At 52.5% G+C, this 20,983-nt stretch overlaps 1 protein-coding gene and 1 pseudogene across 4 annotated transcripts in view; both read right to left on the reverse strand.

Annotated features, from left to right (window-relative positions):
* Positions 1–3,282: 3,282 nt before the first annotated feature.
* Positions 3,283–4,597, reverse strand: LOC307097700 (nuclear prelamin A recognition factor-like; annotated as a pseudogene). Its single transcript has one exon. The product of its transcript is annotated as a nuclear prelamin A recognition factor-like (transcript).
* A 13,622-nt stretch (positions 4,598–18,219) lies between these two features.
* The window catches only part of ACTN1 (actinin alpha 1), a 92,912-nt gene continuing 90,148 nt past the window's right edge, over positions 18,220–20,983 (reverse strand). For 2 of the 3 annotated variants that reach the window (XM_079767509.1, XM_079767510.1), the window contains 3 exons: positions 20,642–20,707; positions 19,148–19,306; positions 18,220–18,931 (listed from right to left, as the gene is read on the reverse strand). In XM_079767509.1, coding sequence (XP_079623635.1) covers positions 18,773–18,931; positions 19,148–19,306; positions 20,642–20,707 — 384 coding nt within the window. In that variant the 3' untranslated portion in view covers positions 18,220–18,772. The remainder of the gene's footprint in view (positions 18,932–19,147; positions 19,307–20,641; positions 20,708–20,983) is intronic. The other variant, XM_079767508.1, reaches the window with a different exon arrangement.

The following is a 20,983-nucleotide window of genomic DNA, read 5'->3' on the forward strand; positions in this document are numbered from 1 at the left end:
AGCGCAGGCCTGGTGTGTGGTCCGTGGCCCATTTCCGCTGGAGGAATATGACCTGGGTCAGGGCTAAGGTACCCGGAGACCACAGGGCCAAGTGGCCAGGGCCTCATCACTATGCTTACAGATACTTCTTTTTTTAATCAAACTTTAAAAAAAAAACTTTACCCAAGGATATTTTTATTGATTTTAGAGAGAGAGGAAGGAGGGGGGAGAGAGAGAGAGAGAGAGAGAGAGAGAGAGAGAGAGAGAGAGAGAGAAACATCAGTGTGAGAGAAACAACGATCAGTTACCTCCTGTTAGTGCCCCAGACGGGGATCGAACCCGCAACCTAGGTATGTGCTCTGAGCAGGAATCGGATCTGCAGCCTTTGGTGTACGGGATGATGTTCCAACCAACTGAGCCACCCGCCCAGGGCTGATTGCAGATACTTTGACAAGATTTGAAGGGAAAGTTCATCATACAATTAAATCTGAGGCCCATTATGAGACCACAGAGCCTATGGCAATTGAATTAAAATGCTAATTTATCCTATCCTGCAGTGATTTGTGTATCATATATATATATATATATATATATATATATATATATATATATATATATGCGTCTCTCTCTCTCTCTTTCTCTAAAATCTCACAGCCCTCACAGTCTAGCTCACCCCAGTGGCTGCATGGTGTGGCGGGGGGTGGGATGATGAGGGGGCGTGGGGGATGGGTCCCAGTTGGCTTGCAGCCCCAGTGCCTCCTCCAGGTGGAACCCCAGATCTCGGTCCCCAGAGCCAATGACAGCAAGCAATGAACCAGTCCTGTGGGCCCCCCAGTGGACAAGAAACTGCTAGAGGCCAGCCTTCCCGGTTTCCTCCTAGGACCAGCCCTTTGGGGCTGCAAAGAGGGGTGCAAGCCTATACCCCTTAGACGGGGCAGGCCCCCAGTCCCGGGCTCACAGAGACTGACTGCCCAGGTCCTCCCAGCCCCCACCTTTGGTCTGGAGGAACAAATTGCAAATGCATAGTGAAAACAGGGCCACCGGCAGCCAGATTGCTCCATGTCGGTTATTTTACTTCATCCTCCCAGGAACCCCGCGGAGGTATTCTTATTCCCACGTTAGAGAAGCGATCAGAACATGGACATTTAAAGCTGGTGTTTGAACCCAGGCCTGACTGCAAAACCCTCACCCTCACTCTGAGCCAAGCTGAGGCAGCTCCCAGATGAGGAACTAGAGAAGCAACCCCCGTTTCCCTGGCCCGAGTATTTTCCTTCTTTTTTTCCCATGGGAAAAACGATTCATTTATTAAATTATTATTTTTAAAAGACACTTCTTCTAATGGAGAAGTGGGAAAAGTATAAATATACTAGAGGCCCGATGCACAAAATTCCTTCCCCCAGCTGCCAGCACCGGCTTCCTTCTGGCACCCGGGATCCGGGCTTCCCTTGCAGCCCCAGCTTCGTCCAGAAGGTCTAATTACCATATTAAGCTTTTATTGTTATAGACTAGAGGCCCGGTGCATGAAAATTCATGCACTGGAGGGGGGGGTCCCTCAGCCAGGCCTGCCCCCTATCACAGTCTGGGAGCCCTCAGGGGCAGGCGGCGTCCCTGCGATCAGGGGAAGGCGACACCCCCATCACACCTCTGCTGCTGCCACTGCCGGCAGCGCAAGCCTTGGATGGCCCTGGTTACCTGAGCCTCGGGCAGCCCTGGGCAGCTGGGCAGCTGCCATCCAAGGCTTGCCTGCACCTCAGGCCGGCCCTGGGCAGCTGGGCAGCCGCCATTGGTGGCTTGCCTGTGCCTCGGGCCAGCCCTGGGCAGCTGGGGGGCTGAGGGGACTGGGGGACTCCAGAGGCAGGCACCCCAGCGGGGCTGAGGGGACTGGGCGCCACCATCTTGTGGCTGTAGGCACCGCCATCTTTGAGGGTGTGGTAGTCAATTAGCATATTCCCTCCTTATTGGCTGTGGGTGCCGCCATCTTTGTGAGGGCGTGACAGTCAATTAGCATATTCCCTCTTTATTATATAGGATTAGAGGCTCAGCGCATGAATTTGTGCACGGGTAGGGTTCCAAGGGAGGTGGGGGGCAACCAGGATCCAAACGGCCCTCCAGGCAGGCAGTGGGATGCCCTTGCTGGCCCAGGATCCAGATCCATCCCGCAGACGTTCCCACCAGTTGTCAGGAGCCACCTGGCAGCCACTCTCTTTATTTTATTTATTTATTTTTTTACACTTCCACTGTTTATTCCATAATCAGAAATGGATCTACGTTACCACAGAGGATGAAGCCCCACTGTTCATAGATTGAAAGCTGAAAATAGTTAATTTCACACAATGTCCTAGTTATCAAGCCAGATGGGTGCACAGGTACAATAACACATGAATGAGGGCAATCTAAAAGGCTGAGGGTTCAAGAAGAATGTCACCCACCTGGTAACAAAGTGTAAGTGCTCCAGAAACCAGCACCAGGCCGGCCACAGGCCTCACTTCACAGGACGGCCCTCACATGCACGGGGTGCTGGGCTCTATGATGACTGCGTATCTTTCTGTGGGCCAACTGCTCTCTTCCTTCTCACTTAGGGCGAGCAGCATGTGAGGACAGAGTGCACTGTCGTGGAACACAGAGGGCTGCCTGGAGCCGAGGGGAGTGGCCGGGCCCACGGGGTGAGAGGCGGGACAGAGGGGACCTATCTCACCCAATTGTGGGGCTGGCCGGCCTTCATCTGCCTGACCCCACCCAGGGAGGGACCCAGCAGGGTGTCCGCCTCTCCATTCTCCATCCTTCTGTCTGTGACACCTGTCACCCTTGCCAGGCCTCCCCCAAAGTGAGTTCAGCTCAATCCCTGAATGTCAAAGGGCACGGGGTGGGGGAGGCTCCACTCCAGTGCCCCCTGATTCCCAGCAACAGGACCTGGTCAACAGGACTGGGTCTCAGGACGGTGGCCACAGCTGCAGAACATAGATCTGTTTCAAGAAAAGTTGGGAATGCAGACTTTCGTATGAGCCCCTATTCCAGAAGGACAGTAGTCTGTCTCCTTTCTTGTTCTTTGGGATTTTTTCATCGGAGCATAAAAGGATACGTACATTGGGGCAATCCTCTTGAGATACAATATTCCCGTTGCACCCATGTGATGACGATAACAGCGCCCCTCAGTGGGAGGGAACCGACAGATGGGGAGCAGGGAGTTCTGAAAACCAAAGGAATGACAGAGACGCGTTTGACACCCCTCCTCAGGCGGCCTGCAGGCCGGGCGTCTGCTGGACCTTTACCACTTGATGTCCTGGCAGGCTGCCCTGGGCCCTGCTAGGCGGTGTGCAGGGCCATCTGGGCCCAGGGGGAGTCGCCCCCCTCCCCTGCCACTCCTGGTACAGCTCCTGTACATGGGCGCTGTCTCGGGGGGCCACACCGAGATGGCAGCGTAGATGCCTTCCATCTGCCACAGCAGTGCCCTGTCCGCACGCCCGTCCTCGCCTGGGCCTGGCCCCTGCCGCTTAGGCATCCCCGGCGCAGGCCAGGACCTCCACGAAGTGGCAGGGGAACTTGCGCCTCTTCAGCTTCAGGACCACTTCTGGATGTTCTGAAAGCCGTATGCAGCCTCAAAGCGTAGCAGAACCTCTCCGTCCCTTTTAAGAGTGACCTCTTGGAAGTCTATTCCTCAGGGGCGGTAGGTGAGCACCCCCATGTCCTCCTTGAACAGCTCCTTGGCTGTGTGCCTGAAGATGTGCGCCAGGTACCCATCGGAGCTGGCACCCCCATGGAGCCTCACCTCCTTCTCCTTCACGTCTCCAGAGTGGCCACGGCGGCGGCATTCTCGCTGAGGTCACTTTGCTCCATTATCTGGACAGTTTCACCTGGGGTTCACACACAGTCAGCACCCCGGGAACTATGCGAAGCTGTGGGAACATCTTCTCGAAGGGCCTCCAGTTTCTTGTCGTAGCACGGGGCCACAGTGACGTGGAAAACCTTGTCAGGGTACAGGTTCTGCCGTCTGGCGAAGTAATCCTTCACCAGAGAGCCCATGATCTGCTGGGGAGACTTGGCCGTGCAGAGGTGGGGGATGACGGGGTGACCCAGCAGCACTCTGCATATCGGACCCAGCCCGGGCAGGCGGAGGTCAGCGTGGGTAGCCAGGGCTCTTCCTCGCGGTGCTGGTGGTACCGGCGCGCAAATTCCTTCTGACTCTCCAGGATGCTGAAGTCTGCGGCTATCGTCATGTCAAAGACGGTGCGTCCCAAGGCTTTTGAGGAAGCCGTAGAGCCTTCTGGATGCATCAGTGACACTGAGGCTGAATTTAGCAGCAGAATAAAGCGGAGACTGAGGACACACGGACACTGCCAGCACCTTGTGCTGTGAGGTATCACATTTCTTATTCAGGTTCAGAACACGGAAGAAGTCCTTCACGTTCTGCTGAGAAACTTGGACTCCTTCCCCTGCGGTCACACCACTGTCACACGCCAGGCAGTCACTCAGAAATATCCTGGCATCGGCCAGCTTACGGAATTCTCCCTTCTCTCCGTCCTCCTGAGCCGGACTCCGGATGTCGACTGCGGCATTCTCTTGGTCATCGGTTTTTGTTTTTTTAACTACATTCCTCCCGTGTGCAGTGCTCACCCTTCATCTGGAGCGGGGCGGGCGGGGGCCAGCTCGAGGGACCTGGAGGAAGCACGGGGAGAGCAGTCAGTCACCGCTGGTCACCTCTGGCGCTGCTGGCGGCCGCTTTTATGTCCTTTCTTCCTGTGGAGCCTCTCGGGAGGGAGGCTGCCGCGGTGCCCGAGGCCGAGTTCCAGGAGGCCGGCAGCGCTGTTGGGATCATGCCGGCAGCGGCGGCGCTGGTCTGTTGGTGCCTGGCCCGCTCTCTGGAGATTGAGCCTGCAGGACTACCGAGGGAGGGAGTGGCTGCCGCTGGGCTGGTGGGCCTCCTGAAAGGGTTGGTCGGGACCGGTGCTCCCACTGTGGGGGCGCACTGACCACCAGGGGGCAGCTCCCGCATTGAGCGTCTGCCCCCTGGCGGTCAGTGCACTTCATAGCGACTGGTCGACCAGTCGTTCTGGTCGTTCTGCCATTCGGTCGCTGGGCTTTTATTATATAGGATAGCTAAAGTCAGCATGACATGACCACTCAGAAATAAACACTCCCCTGGCCGTGTGCTCGGCTGGTTAGAGAGCATCCAGGTACGCCAAGATTTGATGCCCGCCGGTCAGGGCATACACAAGAATCAACCAATGAATGCATACGTAAGTGGAACAACAAATCTCTCTCTCTCAAATCAATCAATAAAATAAAAGCCTGTTTCTGTTACTGGTGGAAGTGGGGTTTCCCTTTCCCCGCTGGGGGCTGGGGGTGGGGTCTTGACAATATCTTAAGAAAAAGAATTTTCAGAGACTTGCAGGGGAGGAGGAGGAGTGATTTTTGTGTGTGTGGGATTGCATCCCTGGGTTTCTACAGTCCCATGTCCCTTCATCCAGTCCTGGAAGAGGTGCAGCTGGGATCCAGTAGAGCTAAAAGCAGAGCTGGTGTCCAGGCTTCCTTTCCAGGGTGGCGCTGGGTCAGTACAGCACCAGGCTAGTTGCAGTCCATTAGTCCATTGCGTGGGCAAATGTAGGGGAACCAAAAAAGAGAGCCCCCTGCAACAAGAGTCCCAAAAGTCCTGCCCTAACCAGTTTGGCTCAGTGGATAGAGTGTCGGCCTGTGGACTGGAAGGTCCCGGGTTGGATTCTGGTCAAGGGCATCTACCTTGGTTGCGGGCACATCCCCAGTAGGCGGTATGCAGGAGGCAGCTGATTGATGTTTCTCTCTCATTGATGTTTCTGACTCTCTCTCCCTCTCCCTTCCTCTCTGTAAAAAATCAATAAAATATATATTTTTTTAAAAAAGAGTCCCAAAAGTCCTGAAAACACATGAGAGCAAACTTCTTTATTTTATATATATTTTTCTTATTGATTTTTTTTTTTTTTACAGAGAGGAAGAGAGAGGGATAGAGAGTTAGAAACATCGATGATAGAGAGACATCGATCAGCTGCCTCTTGCACAACCCCTACTGGGGATGTGCCTGCAACCAAGGTACATGCCCCTGACCAGAATCGAACCCAGGACCCTTCAGTCCGCAGGCCGACGCTCTATCCACTGAGCCAAACCGGTTTCGTCAAGAGCGAACTTCTTTGTTTAGGGGATTAAATTCCAAATCTCCCCATAGGTGCAGTGGCCACACCTACTCTGGCCAATGACCTGTTCCCAGGTATGACTGACAGGCAAGTAAGTACCTTCCCTGTGTCACCCCGCCTTTCCTGGGCATGCGTCTGTCCTCCCCGTCCACGCCCTTCCCCCAGCATCTGCGTGGAACAGACCGGGGCTCCTTGGGGAGTGCTAAACGGCAGCTTCCTGGCAAAGCTGCCCCAATGGCCTGTAAGAGCTGGCCTTCCCTCTGCTCCTTTCCTGCTACTAATAACTAGGTTGATAATAATGGTGTCATTTCCATTTTTTTAAAAAAGGAAAGAAAGAAACAGTGAACACTTTGGGTGTATTTCTATGTACAGTTATTCACTGATATAGAAACACAACATTGGGATAGACTGTATTTTCGACTGAGGGCCAGGTGCTTTGCTTCCCCACCCCCTTTTCATCCTCCAAATAAGCCTCAAAGCGGGCTTATTTTTAACTCGTTGGAAGATAAACTGAGGCATATTGAAATTTTTAAGAGTTTATTTGAGCAAATACCAATTTAAATCATCCAATCTCGCAGCTAGAAAAGAGCTCCAAGAAGCTGCACAAAATGAATTACGTTATAGGCTGAGGGAGCAGGGACAAGGAAGCTACACTAGGCAAAAGGCAGGCTGGTTATTGCAAGGTTACTTCCCTCAGCACGGGTGGGGAACGTCCAGCCCGAAGGCCATAAAAGGCCCTCGACATCATTTGCCCTGGCCCTGCCAAGGCATTCGGGGTGAGTTAATTAAATGACCAGATAGAGCAGGCTAATTTTTAAGCTGATAATTTTGTATGGGCTGCAAATGATGTTATAAATACCCAAATGGCCCTTGGCAGAAAAACGTTTCCCACCATTGCTCTAGAGCTGGCAGGATTTTATCAGGCAGATCACCTAACTAGTGCTGACCAGGGGATTCCTGATTGATTGGTTTAAGATTCCATTTCTGGGAGAGCCAAAGCCAAAATTAAGTGTTGGTTTGGTGACATGGGGCTTCGCAGCATAAGTGACTCCATTTGGGGCCTGCTGTCTTGTTTGTTGTTTTTTTTTTTTTTTTTTTTTTTTTGTGTGTGTGTGTGTGTGTTTAATATATATATATGTGTGTGTGTGTGTGTGTGTGTGTGTGTGTGTGTGTATGTGTGTGTGTGTATATATATATACATATATACATATATGTGTGTGTGTGTGTATATATATATATATATATATATATATATATATATATATACTATTGATTTCAGAGAGGGGGAGAGAGAAAGAAACATCCATGATGAGAGAGAATCATTGATTGGCTGCCTCCTGCACACCCCCCTTTGGGGATGAGCCCACAACCCAGGCATGTGCCCTTGACCCTTCAGTCTGCAGGCTGACGCTCTATCCACTGAGCCAAACCAGCCAGGGCCTGCTGTCTTGTTTTTAACAAACCCCGTGAGGAACTGCGTTGCCCAAGGTCATGCAATTGGGAACAGGGCTCCGTGTGAACATAAGCTGCTAGACTCTGGAGCCAGAGCTTTCAAAGGCTGTGGTTCATCTGCTGTGTCATATGGCACCTGGCCTATTGAATATTTTAAGCTGAAGGAATTTGAGAAACTGGCAGGTGCAGGAAGGACTTTCTGACATTGCCCTGAAGCAGATCAGGACACCATCGATTGAGCAGTGCCTGCCCTGTGGCCGAGGAAAGGACACCCCTATCTCCACGATGGAATCTGAACAAGCAGCTTTGCTACGTTTACCCAGGTGACTACACTCGGCTCCCACCTCCTGTCCTATAGCATTCCTCCACTTTCCACTCTTCATCAGACCTGGCATGAAAACGCTCAGGTTTAACCACTTCTTCAGCCTTCATTTCCTTATGAAGGTTCCCATGTCACCTAATACTCCTATTAAATGAATGTACACATGCTTTCCTCTTGCTAATCTGTCTTTTGTTGCAGGCTCCCAGTTGAGAACTTAGAAGGATCGAAGGAGGGATGTTTTTCCTCCCCTAAGCAACCCTACCATTTCCTGTATATCCGACTTTGGGCTTCCATTTTGAGCATTTCTCCATGCCATCACGCATTCTTCTCACACAACGGTTGGTAAGACCGCATTTCTCAGGGAGCAAGGTTTAGCTGCACCAAGAAAAAACGGCTCTGGGCACCAACCCGACATCAGCACGAGTGCCCGTCCGCCTCTCAGACGGGGCCTTAGATCTGCCTGTGTTCAGGGAGCACAGATCCATGAGCATTTTTTAGTTGTGGGTTTTTTTTGTGTGTGAGAGAGACACATCGATTGGTTGCCTCCCACATGTGCCCTGACCAGGCCCAGGGATTGAGCCTGCAACCGAGGTATGTACCCTTGACTGGAATCGAACCCGGGATCCTGTAATCCGAGGGCCGACACTCTATCCACTGAGCCAAACCGCCTAGGGCAAGTTGTGTTTATTTTAATAAACAATCTTAAGATTTTTAAACAGGTTTTCATATTGATATTTCACATTTAAAAGACATTTACTCTAAGATCTTATATTTCCCAGTTAGAATTTTCTCAAACTGGGTTCTGAGATTTTTTTCTTAGAAATATGTGAGAACATAGTTCTTCTTTTAAAAATATTTTTTTATTGATTTCAGAGAGGAAGTGAAAAGGAGAGACAGAAACATCAATGATGAGAGAGAATCATTGATTGGCTGCCTCTGCACACCCCTTACCAGGGATGAAGCCTGAAACCCGGGCATGTGCCCTGACTGGGAATTGAACCATGACTTCCTGGTTCATGGGTTGATGCTCAACCACTGAGTCACACCAGCCAGGCACGAACATAGTTCTTTTCAATGAAATTATTGCTCTAGTTGAGTTAGCCTGTTTTTCTGAGGATCATCCAATTTGTAGTTTTCCTCAAACGTTTTTATATATAATTATAAAATAACACTAGCTTCATGGAAAAAAAAATCAGATAATACAAAATGGTATAAAGAGGAAGTTGTGAGGGGGAAAGACACTAAAGAAAGGAGCACGGTGGGGGGGGGGGGGGTTGGTGAGTGAGGGGAGCCCTCTGGTCCTGGTTTTGGAGTAAGAGGCGCAGGAGGGCAATTCTACTGGTTTTGGGGGGCAAAGCAAGGATCACCGTGCAGGTAGGGCTCCTACTGAGGGACCCACTGTCTGTGCAAGAGCCGCGGGATCAGCCACCAGCCCCAGCCCCTTGCCCTCCAGGGCCGGGTGGCAGATTTCATCCTTGGCTCCCAGGCCTTAGTTACGCCCCATGTAAAGCTTACACAGCTTGGCAACTGCCACCACCCACATGGAAAGCAGAAGCTGGAATTACACTGTCCATGCTCCCAGCTCCATCTCCCCATAGCAGCGGGGTGTCCACGCCAAGCCCCCTCTCCCTTTCACACACACACCTGGGCCATTTCACGCCTGAGGGCCTGATCCCCTAAGTGGGGCGGAGAGACTAGCAGCACATTCCTCTCCCGCCCTCAGGACGCAGGGGAACCAACCCCTCCCCCACCGCCAGGAAGGCTCAGTTCTGGTCCCACAAAGCAGGGCCAGAGGACTCACAAGGTCTGTTTTCTGCCCAAATCACCGGAAGGCTAAGCAGAAGCCCCCAACACCCGCAAGACCTGGAGCCTGGGAAACCAGCAGCCTGTGGCCACTGCCCCAGCGGGCTTTCCCATCTCCCTTGGGTGCCCTTACTCGGCCGTTAGGCTGCCCAGGACTTCGACTGGTCCAGCAGCAGTTGTGGCAGAGCTGGCTGCCCCTCCCAGCCTGCCTGGCAGCTTGCGTGCTGCCCTGGTTCCGCGCCCCATGAGGACACCGGGCTTACCTGCACAGCATCCCTTCCCTGGGGAGGATGGGTCCTGACTCCTTAGCACTCTGTGGGTTCCCTGAAAAGCAGCCCCACAGGGACCAGGATTTGGCTCCCAAACTGCCTGTTACAGCACCTCATCTTCCCTGCAGGGCCTTTCCCAGGGATCAGCTGCTCCGGATACCAGGATTGATGCTTCCTTAGTGACACCTGGGGCTACTGCTCCACAGGCCCAGCAACCCCTCACTCAAGCCTGTGCACTGCAGATGGGGCCCTCACTACCCTGCACTCACTCTGTGCCCCTGGTCAGACAACACAGAGGTCCCCAACAACATCAAGAGCCAGCACAAGGCAAGGGCTCGACAAATGTCGGCCACTGTTCTCCTGCTAAGCGTGCCTGCTTGCTTCTGCTGTCCCTCTGTGGCACAGATCAAGGCCTCTCACCATCACCGGAGTAACCCAGCTGGGACCTGTTAGGAGCAGGGCAAATGGAAGCCAGGTGGATTGAGGGCTGTGGTTTTGCTCCCTGCCCCTCTCAGTGGAACGCTGTATTGACGCATTCTGCCACTGGAGGGCAGCATCCACCTAGCACATTTGAAGACAAGCTTTCGCAAAAGCAGCATTTTCTGGTAATTGTGCGGGGTAGGGGGAAGCCTTAATGAGGGCTTAGTGGACTCTGGGTTAGTTGCTTTGCCCCAGGATTTCATTCACATCCACTCTTTTCCAGGCAGCCCTTAGTGAATAGAGAAGTGTTTTAAAATATAATCTATAGGCCCTGGCCAGGGTAGCTCAGTTGGTTAGAGCATCGTCCCTATATGCCAAGGTTTCAGGTTCAATCCCTGGTCAGGGCACATACAAGAATTAACCAATGAATGCATAAATAAGTTGTGGAACAACAAATTGAGTCTCTCTTCCTCTTTCTCTAAAAAAATTAAATTTGTTTTAATATATATATATATATATATATATATATATCCTATATAATAAAGAGCTAATATGCTAATTAGACCAGACGACAGAACCATCTACCAGAACGACCAGTGGATGAAGCTACGGGGCCACGAGGCAGCCGGGGGCTGCGAGGGCCGAGCCCCTTGCATGAATTTCATGCATCTAGTGTATATGTGGGTGTGGGTGTGGGTGTATATATATAGCTGGGGGAAGGAAGGTATATATATATATACACACACACACTAGAGGCCAAATGCACAAAATTTGTGCAAGAGTAGGCCTTCCTTCCCCCAGCTGCTGGCACCGGCTTCCCTCTTACACCTGAGACCCAGGCTTCCCTCCAGCTGCTGGCAGGCACCCAGGACCTGGGCTTCCCTCGCAGCCCTGGCTTCATCCAGAAGGTCGTCCAGTCTAATTAGCATATTACGCTTTTATTGTTATAGATACTAGAGGCCTGGTACACAAAATTCATGCATGGAGGGGTATCCCCTCAGCCCAGCCTGCACCCTCTCCAATCCAGGATCCCTCTCACAATCCGGGACCACTGGCTCCTAACTGCTCACCTGCCTGCCAGCCTGATCGCCCCTAAATGCCCCTCCCCCCCGCCAGCCTGGTCACCCCCAACTGCACCCCCTGCCAGCCTGGTTGCCCCCAACTGCCCCTTGCCGGCCTGGTCGCCCCACGCAGCTTGCTGTTCAGTTGTTTGGTCATCCCTCACTAACCCCCCTGCCGACCTGGTCGCCCCACACAGCCTGTGTTCAGTTGTCCGTCCAGTTGTCTCAGTCATGACAGCCCCTGACTTTTTATATATTAGGATACTAGAGGCCTGATGCACGAATTCATGCACATTGAAAGGAAATTAGAAGGTGACTGGTGGGGCGGGACTGGGTGAGACGGGCTGGACACGCCCTGGAGCCAACTTCCTGCAGTCCCTCCCCAGTCAGCTGCACCTGGGGTGGCACCGTGGCTTGAAAGGCGGAGTGAGTGGGGTCCTTCCGGCAGGTGAGGTCCCTCAGCCTGGCCTGCAGGGATCGGGCCGAAACCAGCTCTCCAACATCCCCTAAGGGGTCCCAGAGTGCGAGAGGGCACTCTGCAAAGTTGCTGTCGTACAGGGTGTGGAACGCAAACGCAAGTGTGCAATAAACCAGATTTGGGACCTACAGTGCCCTACCAACATCATAACCCATGGCCGAAGGTGAAATCGTGCAGCCCCACAAGGAATTGGGCCCCCTCCTCTCTGGTTTCGAGGTGCATCACCTAAGAACAGCTGCTGCCAAGTCACTGCAGCTCAGCAGCTCCCGCATTGATTGAGCATCTGTCCCCTGGTGGTCAGTGCACATCATAGTGACCAGTCAGATGAAGGGAGGAACACAGCATATTAGATATATATATATATATATACTAAATTTCTGCACGGGGGGGGGGGGGGGTGTCCCTCAGCCCAGCCTGCACCCTCTCCAATCCAGGACCCCTCAGGGGAAGTCCAACTGCTGGTTTAGGCCCTCCCCTGCAGGCCTGATCGCCTCTAACCACTCTCCCCTGCCAGCCTGATTGCCCCTAACTGCCCTCCCCTGCCGGCCTAATCGCCAGCAGTCGGACATCCCTCTCGCAATCCAGGACCGCTGGCTCCTAACCACTCACCTGCCTGACTGCCTGATCGCCCCTAACCCCTCTGCCTGCCGACCTGATCTCCCCTAACCGCCCTCCCCTGCCAACCTGATCACCCCTAACCACCCTCCCCTGCCGGCTTTATCACCCCTAACCGCCTCTGCCTTGGCCCCCGCCACTGTGGCTTTGTCCAGAAGGAGGACTGGACAACCAGAAGATGTCTGGTCAACCCTGTCTAATTAGCATATTACCCTTTTATTAGTGTATATATGTGTGTATGTGTATATATATATATATATATATATATATAGAGAGAGAGAGAGAGAGAGAGAGAGAAGTTTTATATAAAGAACCCTGTTTTCCTATTGCCATGAATTATAAAATGAGAAATTTGTTCCTAAACCTGGGTCCTCCCACAGGTGCCCAGTAGCAGCAGTTTTCTGAGTGCCCACATGCCGCCCACCAGGACTCCTCCCACAGGTACATGCTCCCACCTGCCAGCTGCTGCCTGCACGCAGAGAAACCTGGAGGCCGCCCAGAGAGGGAGCAGCCCCCCCCGAACCCCGGCTGTTTCTCCAGGCAGCCACAGGGATAGGTTTCCCAGCCAGCGGGCTGAGTGTCCTGGTACCCAGTGAGGACCCGGCGTGGGCTCCAGGACGTTCCTTCTGCGTGCCCATCCTGCAGGCTTTGGTCCCGGGGCTTGGTCTTACTAGAAGGTGTTCATGGAAATTGGAGACAAAACCAGGACTCGTGTTCCTATATCAGATGGTCGGGCAATGACACCAAGCCGACCAGCAGCAACGGTAGGACATCCCAGCCTCTCGTGTGAAAGTGGATGCATTGAGGGAGCCCTCTGAGGCCACCTTTTGGGTTTCCTGTCCCACCTAAACCCCGAGAAATGGCCTCAGCCTTGTCCACTGCTAGGCATCAGCGTGTCAGGCCGGGCCGGGCCAGGCCGGGCCAGGCGGCTCCTGCAAACTTGGAATTGAGACCAGCCTCTTGTGTAGAGGAAATGTAAACCCTGGGGCCCTGGGGGATGCCTCTCCCACCACGGGGGTCATGACCACAGAAAGCTGGGCAGGGGGAGGAGTGAAGCCCACACGCAGGTGAGAGAATGCAGGCTCCCAGCTTCCCGAGGGTTTTCCAGGTCCTGCGGCTGCTCCCTACCTGAAGCTGGGCTGCTGCCTAGCTCGGGGTTCTGTGAGACACCCCAAAACCTTATTTCTGCTTTGTCTGTAAGCTGGCTAGTTGGTCTGTGTTTCTGGCAAAGGGCCCACTGCACCCCCGTAGCTGTGTTTGCTCAGGCCTTAGCTGCACTTCAGACAGGGGCTTCCCCACCAGACGTGGGACTTTGAAAGCCTCGCGGGTCACAACGTGACATGGAGCTGTGGTTTAGCTGAAGGACCCTACCCGGGGGTGTCCTGTAAACTCTGGGCCCTCTTGGCCTCACCGTGTGCTTCCCTCTCTGGCTTACAGGTTTGCCGGGGGCCAGGTGTGAAAGGGGCTGGTTATGTGTCCTGCGTCACCCTCCAGCGCCCTGCACGGGATGGGGGTCCCTCGGGGTATTCAGTGGCAGTGCTGCTCTGTCCCCGTAAGCTTTGTATAGTCTGGGGGTAAGGCAGTATCCTGTGGCCTTGGGGACCTTCTCCATGGGAGGTCACCCACCCATTCAGGGATTAGCCCACAGCCTTCAGCACCTCAACCCAGTGCCACTAACCAGCCCACCCACCTTCTGCTGAGCCATCATTCTGGCCCTTTTGTGGGGGTTCAGGGCTTTGTAGCATCCATTCCCCCACTCTGTGGACTAGCATTCTCAGGGTTAGGGGAGTGGCCACCTCAGGCCTTGGAAGCTGGGGCACTGATGTCACGGGGGCAGCCGGGCTTGCCAGAGGCCTGGACCTGTTGGTTTCCTGCCGCTGCTACAACAAATGGCCACGAACGCAGTGGGTGAAATACACAACGCTGTCTTCTAGTTCTGGAGGTCAGAGATCCAAAATGGGTCAGCAGGGCTGGGATCCTTCCAGAGGCTCGAGGGGAGAGCCATTGCCTGCCCTTTCCCAGCATCCAGAGGCTGCCCACACGCTACACTCGTCTTGTGGCCTCACAGCATTCCAACCTGCTCCGTCCTGGCAACCCAGCCTAGTGGCTGCTCCCGTGTCCAGGGCACAGCTCTGAGCTGGCCCAGTGGTGCAGGACACAGCACATTCCTGAAGACAGGGCTCGGAACAGCCATTAGGATTTTGCTACAAGGTTGACAGGCCAGAGAGAAGCTCTTTTTTAGTTAGCCTTCACAAAGCCAGTCCCTATACACATATGGGCAGAGGCAGGTAGACATACAAACACATGCATGCTCCACACAAGCAGGAGAGAGGCAATGAATTCATCCCATGGATGCAAAAACGACTGCCACCTGGGTCGGGGTAGAGAACTCCACCTACCCAGTCATTCAGAATGAGCTGGAGTAGATGGGGATGGGAATTGGGCAGGGGTAAAATCCCAAGATGCCTGGGGGAGTGACGCAATGGGTTGCAGAACAAATGCCAGATGAAAGGCATGGGCTCAGGGACCCTGGGGACATAGCAGACAGTGTGTTAGAATCAGCGCCAGGACTTCGCCTGGGCCGTGGGTGGCATCTCCCTGGAAGTGAGCTACGCAGCTTGTGTCCTGGTTTAGAATCGGCGAGTGATATAAGAGTATCAGGATTCTGAACCTTTGACCCCGCCCCCCCCTCCCCCCAAACCAGGAACAAGTTGTAAGGGGACTTAAAAAATCACCTGTTTAGAAATAAGTAAACCAAACTCTTACTACTAATACTTCGGTGTGGTCAGCAGTTTTGTACAAATCATGGCGACCAGTGGACTAATTTAGGGCGCTTGGACACCTTAAGAGAACCTGGCTTGTATTTAGCTTTGTGGTTTTCACCTGAAATGTGTAATTGCAATTAGTGTGCAATTCTAATTCTGGAGGTGCTGGCGAATTGTCAGTAAACTTCAAAAAGCTTTGAACTGCTCCAGAGAACTTGATTTCCTACATTTATAATATTTCAACACATTGCTGCTTGGATCTGAATCTTGCCTGGGCTGGCAGTCTGATGTCCTGGAAAGATTTATTAAAACTTGGAAATATGTTTAAAATATTTAAAAGAAATTTAATGATGTTTGCAAATAGGCTTAATTGGGGGCATTTAATGTGTTAAATGTGTGACTAATTAGGACAAGCAGAGTTATTTTTACAGAAAAAAAATACATTATCAGTATAACAAAATGTGCATGACCTTAAAATTAAGCTTTTTTTTGTTTAATTTTGTCTTTATTTTTAGAGAGAGAGGAAGGGAGAAGGAAAGAAATGTTGATATGAAAGCGGAACATGGATCGGCTGCCTCCTGCACACCCCCTACCAGGGATGGAACCCACAACCCAGGCATGTGCCCTGACCAGGAATGGAACCAGCAACCTTCAGCGCACGGGTCGACACCCAACTGGGCCACATAGGCCAGGGCAAATTTTTACCTCTTTAACAGATTGAAAATTTATTTAAAGTAACTATAGTCATTTGCACACATATAAACACCCTTGAACTCTGAGAAACTCAACTGCATCTCTCTGACAATTGTAGAATGCACACCCATTTCCATTCCAGCGACTATGACACATTCTTTTTAAGTGAGCACTGAAGGAGGCTGATTGCTCAGACCTCTGACAACTGAGCAATGTGCTTCTACCCTGGTTTTAGGCAACTTTCTGGTTAGAACCATTTCCCCCTGTCCTCAACCCCTGTAACACCGGACCCTCGGTTGGACTTGCATGTTAGTAGCTTAACAAGGGATCTCGGGTCTTCCCAAAGACTCTGATCTGGGAACAGGCTCTGGCCGGTGCCGTGGGGAGCTATAGCCACAGCAATCCACTGTGAACATTTACTAGACTTTTTACCTCCTATAGGTCAAACCTATACAAATACTTCCCAAAGCAAATGCTAACATCTCCCCATGTCCTTTCTCCTGAGCAGCCCCCTTGCCTGGACCCTCTTTCCCAGGACAGTAGGTATTCCAGAAACTTACTGAACTAATTCCTGCACAAGAGGGCCTCACACCAGACTATCATTGTTGGCCCCAGTTCAGTAAGTTCTGATTTAGTCCTCATCCTCCTTTCTTTTAAGTTTATTGATTTGAGAGAGAAACATCAATTTGTTGTTCTGCTTACTTATGCATTCACTGGTTGATTCTTGTACGTGCCCTGACCCAGACCGAACCCTCAACCTTGGCATACCAGGGGCAACATTCTAACCAACTGAACTACCCTGGCCAGGACCAAGTCTTCATCCTCTTAAATGAGGGGACAAATCATGTTAAAGGTTCTCTAAGAGATTCTTCAACAGAACCCCTTGAAACTTAAAATAACATTGACCACAGCCAACATTTATATGGACTATTCTAGTTCAATGTGTTGACTTTCCACTGGCGCTCTTAGCCCCACTGAGGATGGTGGTGCAGTTTCCCCCTGTGGGCAATGGCAGACCTCACAGCCCCAGCTCCCTGTAACTGTTGCACTAAACTGTTTTAACTAGTAGACACAGCCATAACTGGAACACAGACCTATGGCTTCCGCTGCTAAATTACACTTCTGTACCCCACTGCACTATTATTATTTACATCATCGAAAGCCTCGGGGAGGAGAGATAGGCAAGGAGGAAAAACAGGAGAAGCTAGGGCCAGTGCACCCAGGTCCCCTGGGATCTTGTTTAAAAAGCAGGTGCTGCCCTGGCTGGTACGGCTCAGTTGGTTGGGCATGCACCAAAAGGTTGCTGGTTTGCTTCCTGGTCAGGGCACATGCCAGGATTGTGTGCTCCATCCCCAGTAGGGGGCGTGCAAGAGGCAGCCGGTCAATGTTCTGCTCTCACATCAATGTTTCTCTCTCCCTCCCCCTTCCTCCCTCTCTAAAAATCAATAAACATATTTTTTAAAAAATAAAAAAAGCAAATTCTGATTCAGAAAGTCTGGGCGAGGCCTGAGGATCTGCATTTCCAATAAGCTCCCAGGTGACGCTGGACAGCTGCTGTCTATGGGACATCTTGAATAGCAAGGGGTGAGAGGACCTTTACGGAGACCACTCAGTTTGTCCGATGGAAAAAATAAGAGGAATGGGGCATACAGGTATCACAGAGCTGTTTGATGTTGTGGAAAGCAAATGAAGAAACTACAGTGCAAGAAGATTGACTGGGCCAGGGTAAAAAACATGTTAGGAGTGTGACGGATGCCCCACACCCGTGGTGGGCAAACTGCGGCTCGCGAGCCACATGCGGCTCTTTGGCCCCTTGAGTGTGGCTCTTCCACAAAATACCATGGCCTGGGCGAGTCTATTTTGAAGAAGTGGTGTTAGAAGAAGTTTAAGTTTAAAAAATTTGGCTCTCAAAAGAAATTTCTATCATTGTACTGTTGATATTTGGCTCTGTTGACTAATGAGTTTGCCGACCACTGCCCCACACCATCCTTGAGCCACCCCTTACACACACACACACACACACACACACACACACACACACTGTTGCTTTAATTTGTCCGTGCCAAGCAATAGCAATTGTATCTCTGACCATTTTTAATGAGCAGTACTAAAATAAAATAAAGTGTGCTGATGAAGAGGTGCATCACACCTCTGGACTTAAAAATGAGGCCAGCCACATAAATTCTCTTCCTTAAAAAACAGCCATTTCAAAAGATTTTCTTTAATATCATAAAATATTTCCATGGACAGTGAGCTAGCAAACACACATGCACCAATGTGCCTTTTGACAAGATTATCCCCTCCCCACCCCTTTCCCACATCAAGGTGGACATGAGACTGGAGAAATGAATACAGCAGATGGAACAGATAGGAAAAAAAAATCGATAAAAAGGATGGAATATAACATTGTGCTTGGTTCTTTTCCTATGTCACAAAACAAAACAAAACATTTTGGTGCAAATAGTTAATTCTTCCTCTTTTCCATTTAAGTCTGGTGGAGAAAAAAAATACTTTTTCTATAATAAAATATGCGGTTTTTTTGTTTTGTCTTTTTTACTTTTTTTAACGTAACTTTTTTTCTTTCTTTTTTTTTTTCTTTTTTGCAGAAAATAATTTTGTAAACTGTCACTTGGCGGGCAGGGAGGCTGGAGGCCACGTGGGTCCCAGCTCAGGAGGCGGGCGGGGGGCAGCGGAGGAGCAGGGCGGGGCTCGCAGGGGCAGGGGTGCGGGTGCTGGGCGGGCGGGCGGGGCGGGTTAGAGGTCACTCTCGCCGTAGAGCGCCGTGGAGAAGGACATGTAGTCCAGAGCACCGGGCACGGCGTCGGGGCCGGTGTAGGGGGCCATCCGCGCGATGCAGTACTCGGCCTGGTCCGGCGGCAGCTCCCGGCGCAGCTCGTCCACCGTGATGTAGTTCTGCGGAGAGAGCGTCACTGCACCCGTGCCGCCCGCGCCACCCCTCCTGCCCAGGATATGCGCAGGGGCATTCCGCACACGCATGTCTACATCCGCACGGTGGGGCCGTGCGGGACCCTGAGGAAGGGCAGTGGAGGTGCTCACGACCTTCCCGCAGGTCAGCGCCCAGCCGGGGCCTGCCACCCCAGCGGGGCACCCACAACCCAGCAAACGCACCTTGTCGCCGGCCAGGATCTTGAAGGAAGCCATGACTTGGTCCGCTGTGTCTGTGTCTGCCGTCTCCCGGGACATGAAGTCGATGAAGGCCTGGAATGTCACTACCCCCAGGCGGTTGGGGTCCACGATGCTCATGATTCGGGCAAATTCTGCCTCTCCCTGGAAAGAAGAGCCACCCCAGGCCTGTCAGCCTCTGAGCCACACAGCCTGCTGGGACTCTGCAGGGACCTGGAGCCCTGGGTTCGGGGAGCCTGTGGCTGTTAGACCAGGCACAGCCGCCCCGGGGGCCAACCTGGGTTGTCCTGAGGGCATGAGGAACCTCTTCACAACACCCAACAGTGAAGACCCCGCTCAGGGCTCCCCTTGAAGCAAACTATGATAATCTACACTAATAAAAGAGTAAGATGCAAATTGACCGTACCTTCGCAACACCCACAAGCCAATCAGGAGTATGCAAATTAACCCAACAAAGATGGTGGGTTAATTTGCATACGCAGGTGCCAAGTGCCCCAGCCGCTCTAGGCCTCTGGGCAGCGTGGGAAGGCGGAAAGGCGGCTCCGGCCGGAGCGAAGGCGGTGCCGGCAGCCAGGAGAAGGAAGGCCCATTCTTGCACGAATCTTCGTGCATCGGGCCTCTAGTGCTGATAATAATGATAATGACAATAACAACAGCTCCACCCACACTGCCTATATGACATCCCAGGCGCTATTCCAAGTGCTGTGCATATTTTAATTTATTTAACCCTCACCACAGCCACATAGGGAAGGTGTTTACTTCCATCGGGTTTTCAGATGAGAAACATGCAGCCCAGATAGGCTTAGTGACTTGCCCAAGGTCACACAGCCAGCAGTATATAGCAGATCTGGGCTTTGTAAGTTCCTTCATTTAACCTTTACAATAGCCCTCGCCTCATCCGGGCCCCCAAGCTGGTGGTGGTGGAGCTGGGATTTACTCCTGGGTTCGCTGCTCCAAAAGCCCAGGCCTCACTCCTGTGCTGGGCAGCCCAACGCTCTGCACGTTGCATGGCCCAGGAGTCACCTGGCTGCCCTGCTAAGGCCCCGGCCCTGCCTTGGTGGCTTGCACGAGGGCAGGCAGCTGAGAAGGCTGGGGAGGAACCTGGGGCAGTGCAGAGGGGCGGCAGGCTCGGCTGGCCCTCACAGGGAAATGGCAGAACTCCCCACGCCTCGTACCAGAACGTGCAAACCTGCGGTCCTTCTGCTAGTCTCAGTTCGGCCCAACAGGCCATAGTGGGAGTGAGCACGCCTGTGTCCACAGTGAGCACCAGAAGCTAAACTGGCACCGACAGTGGGAGAGCCAGAACTCCGGGACACACAGGCCCTGCGGCTGGGCCCTGCCTTCAAGCTACACCTTCCCCGAGGACCAGAGCCTTGAGCCCCCTCTGGGGAGGGCAGCCCTGGCCTGAGGGCATCCGGACGTGGCCTCTGGGGCCAGCTGGCTGCCCCTCGCCAGGACAGAGGGTGGGGTTTACATTACCATGTTGTAACCCATGGAGATCAGGCAGGCTCGGAAATCATCCGTGTCCATCATGCCTGTCTTCTTCTGTAGGGACAGTGGCATCGAGACACGAGGAGGAAGGGCCGGCCCAGGGCCAGGAAGACAGGGCACAGATGGCCGGAGGGGAGGTCACAGGGTTTGGTTTCGGGGTCAGGAAGGGGAGAGGAACAGAGGAGGAGGAGATGTAAAACACATCCGGGGGAAATGTCCAGGAAGGAGGAAGACAGAGCAGGGAGATGCAAAGGTCCGTCCACAGGATGGAGAACGGCGAGGAGAGAAGGCGGGCACCGAGCAGGTTCCCAGGAGAGAACCGAGGGCAGA

Source organism: Cnephaeus nilssonii (assembly GCF_951640355.1).
Source record: "Cnephaeus nilssonii genome assembly, chromosome: 4".
In the NCBI taxonomy this organism is placed as follows: Eukaryota; Metazoa; Chordata; class Mammalia; order Chiroptera; family Vespertilionidae; genus Cnephaeus; species Cnephaeus nilssonii.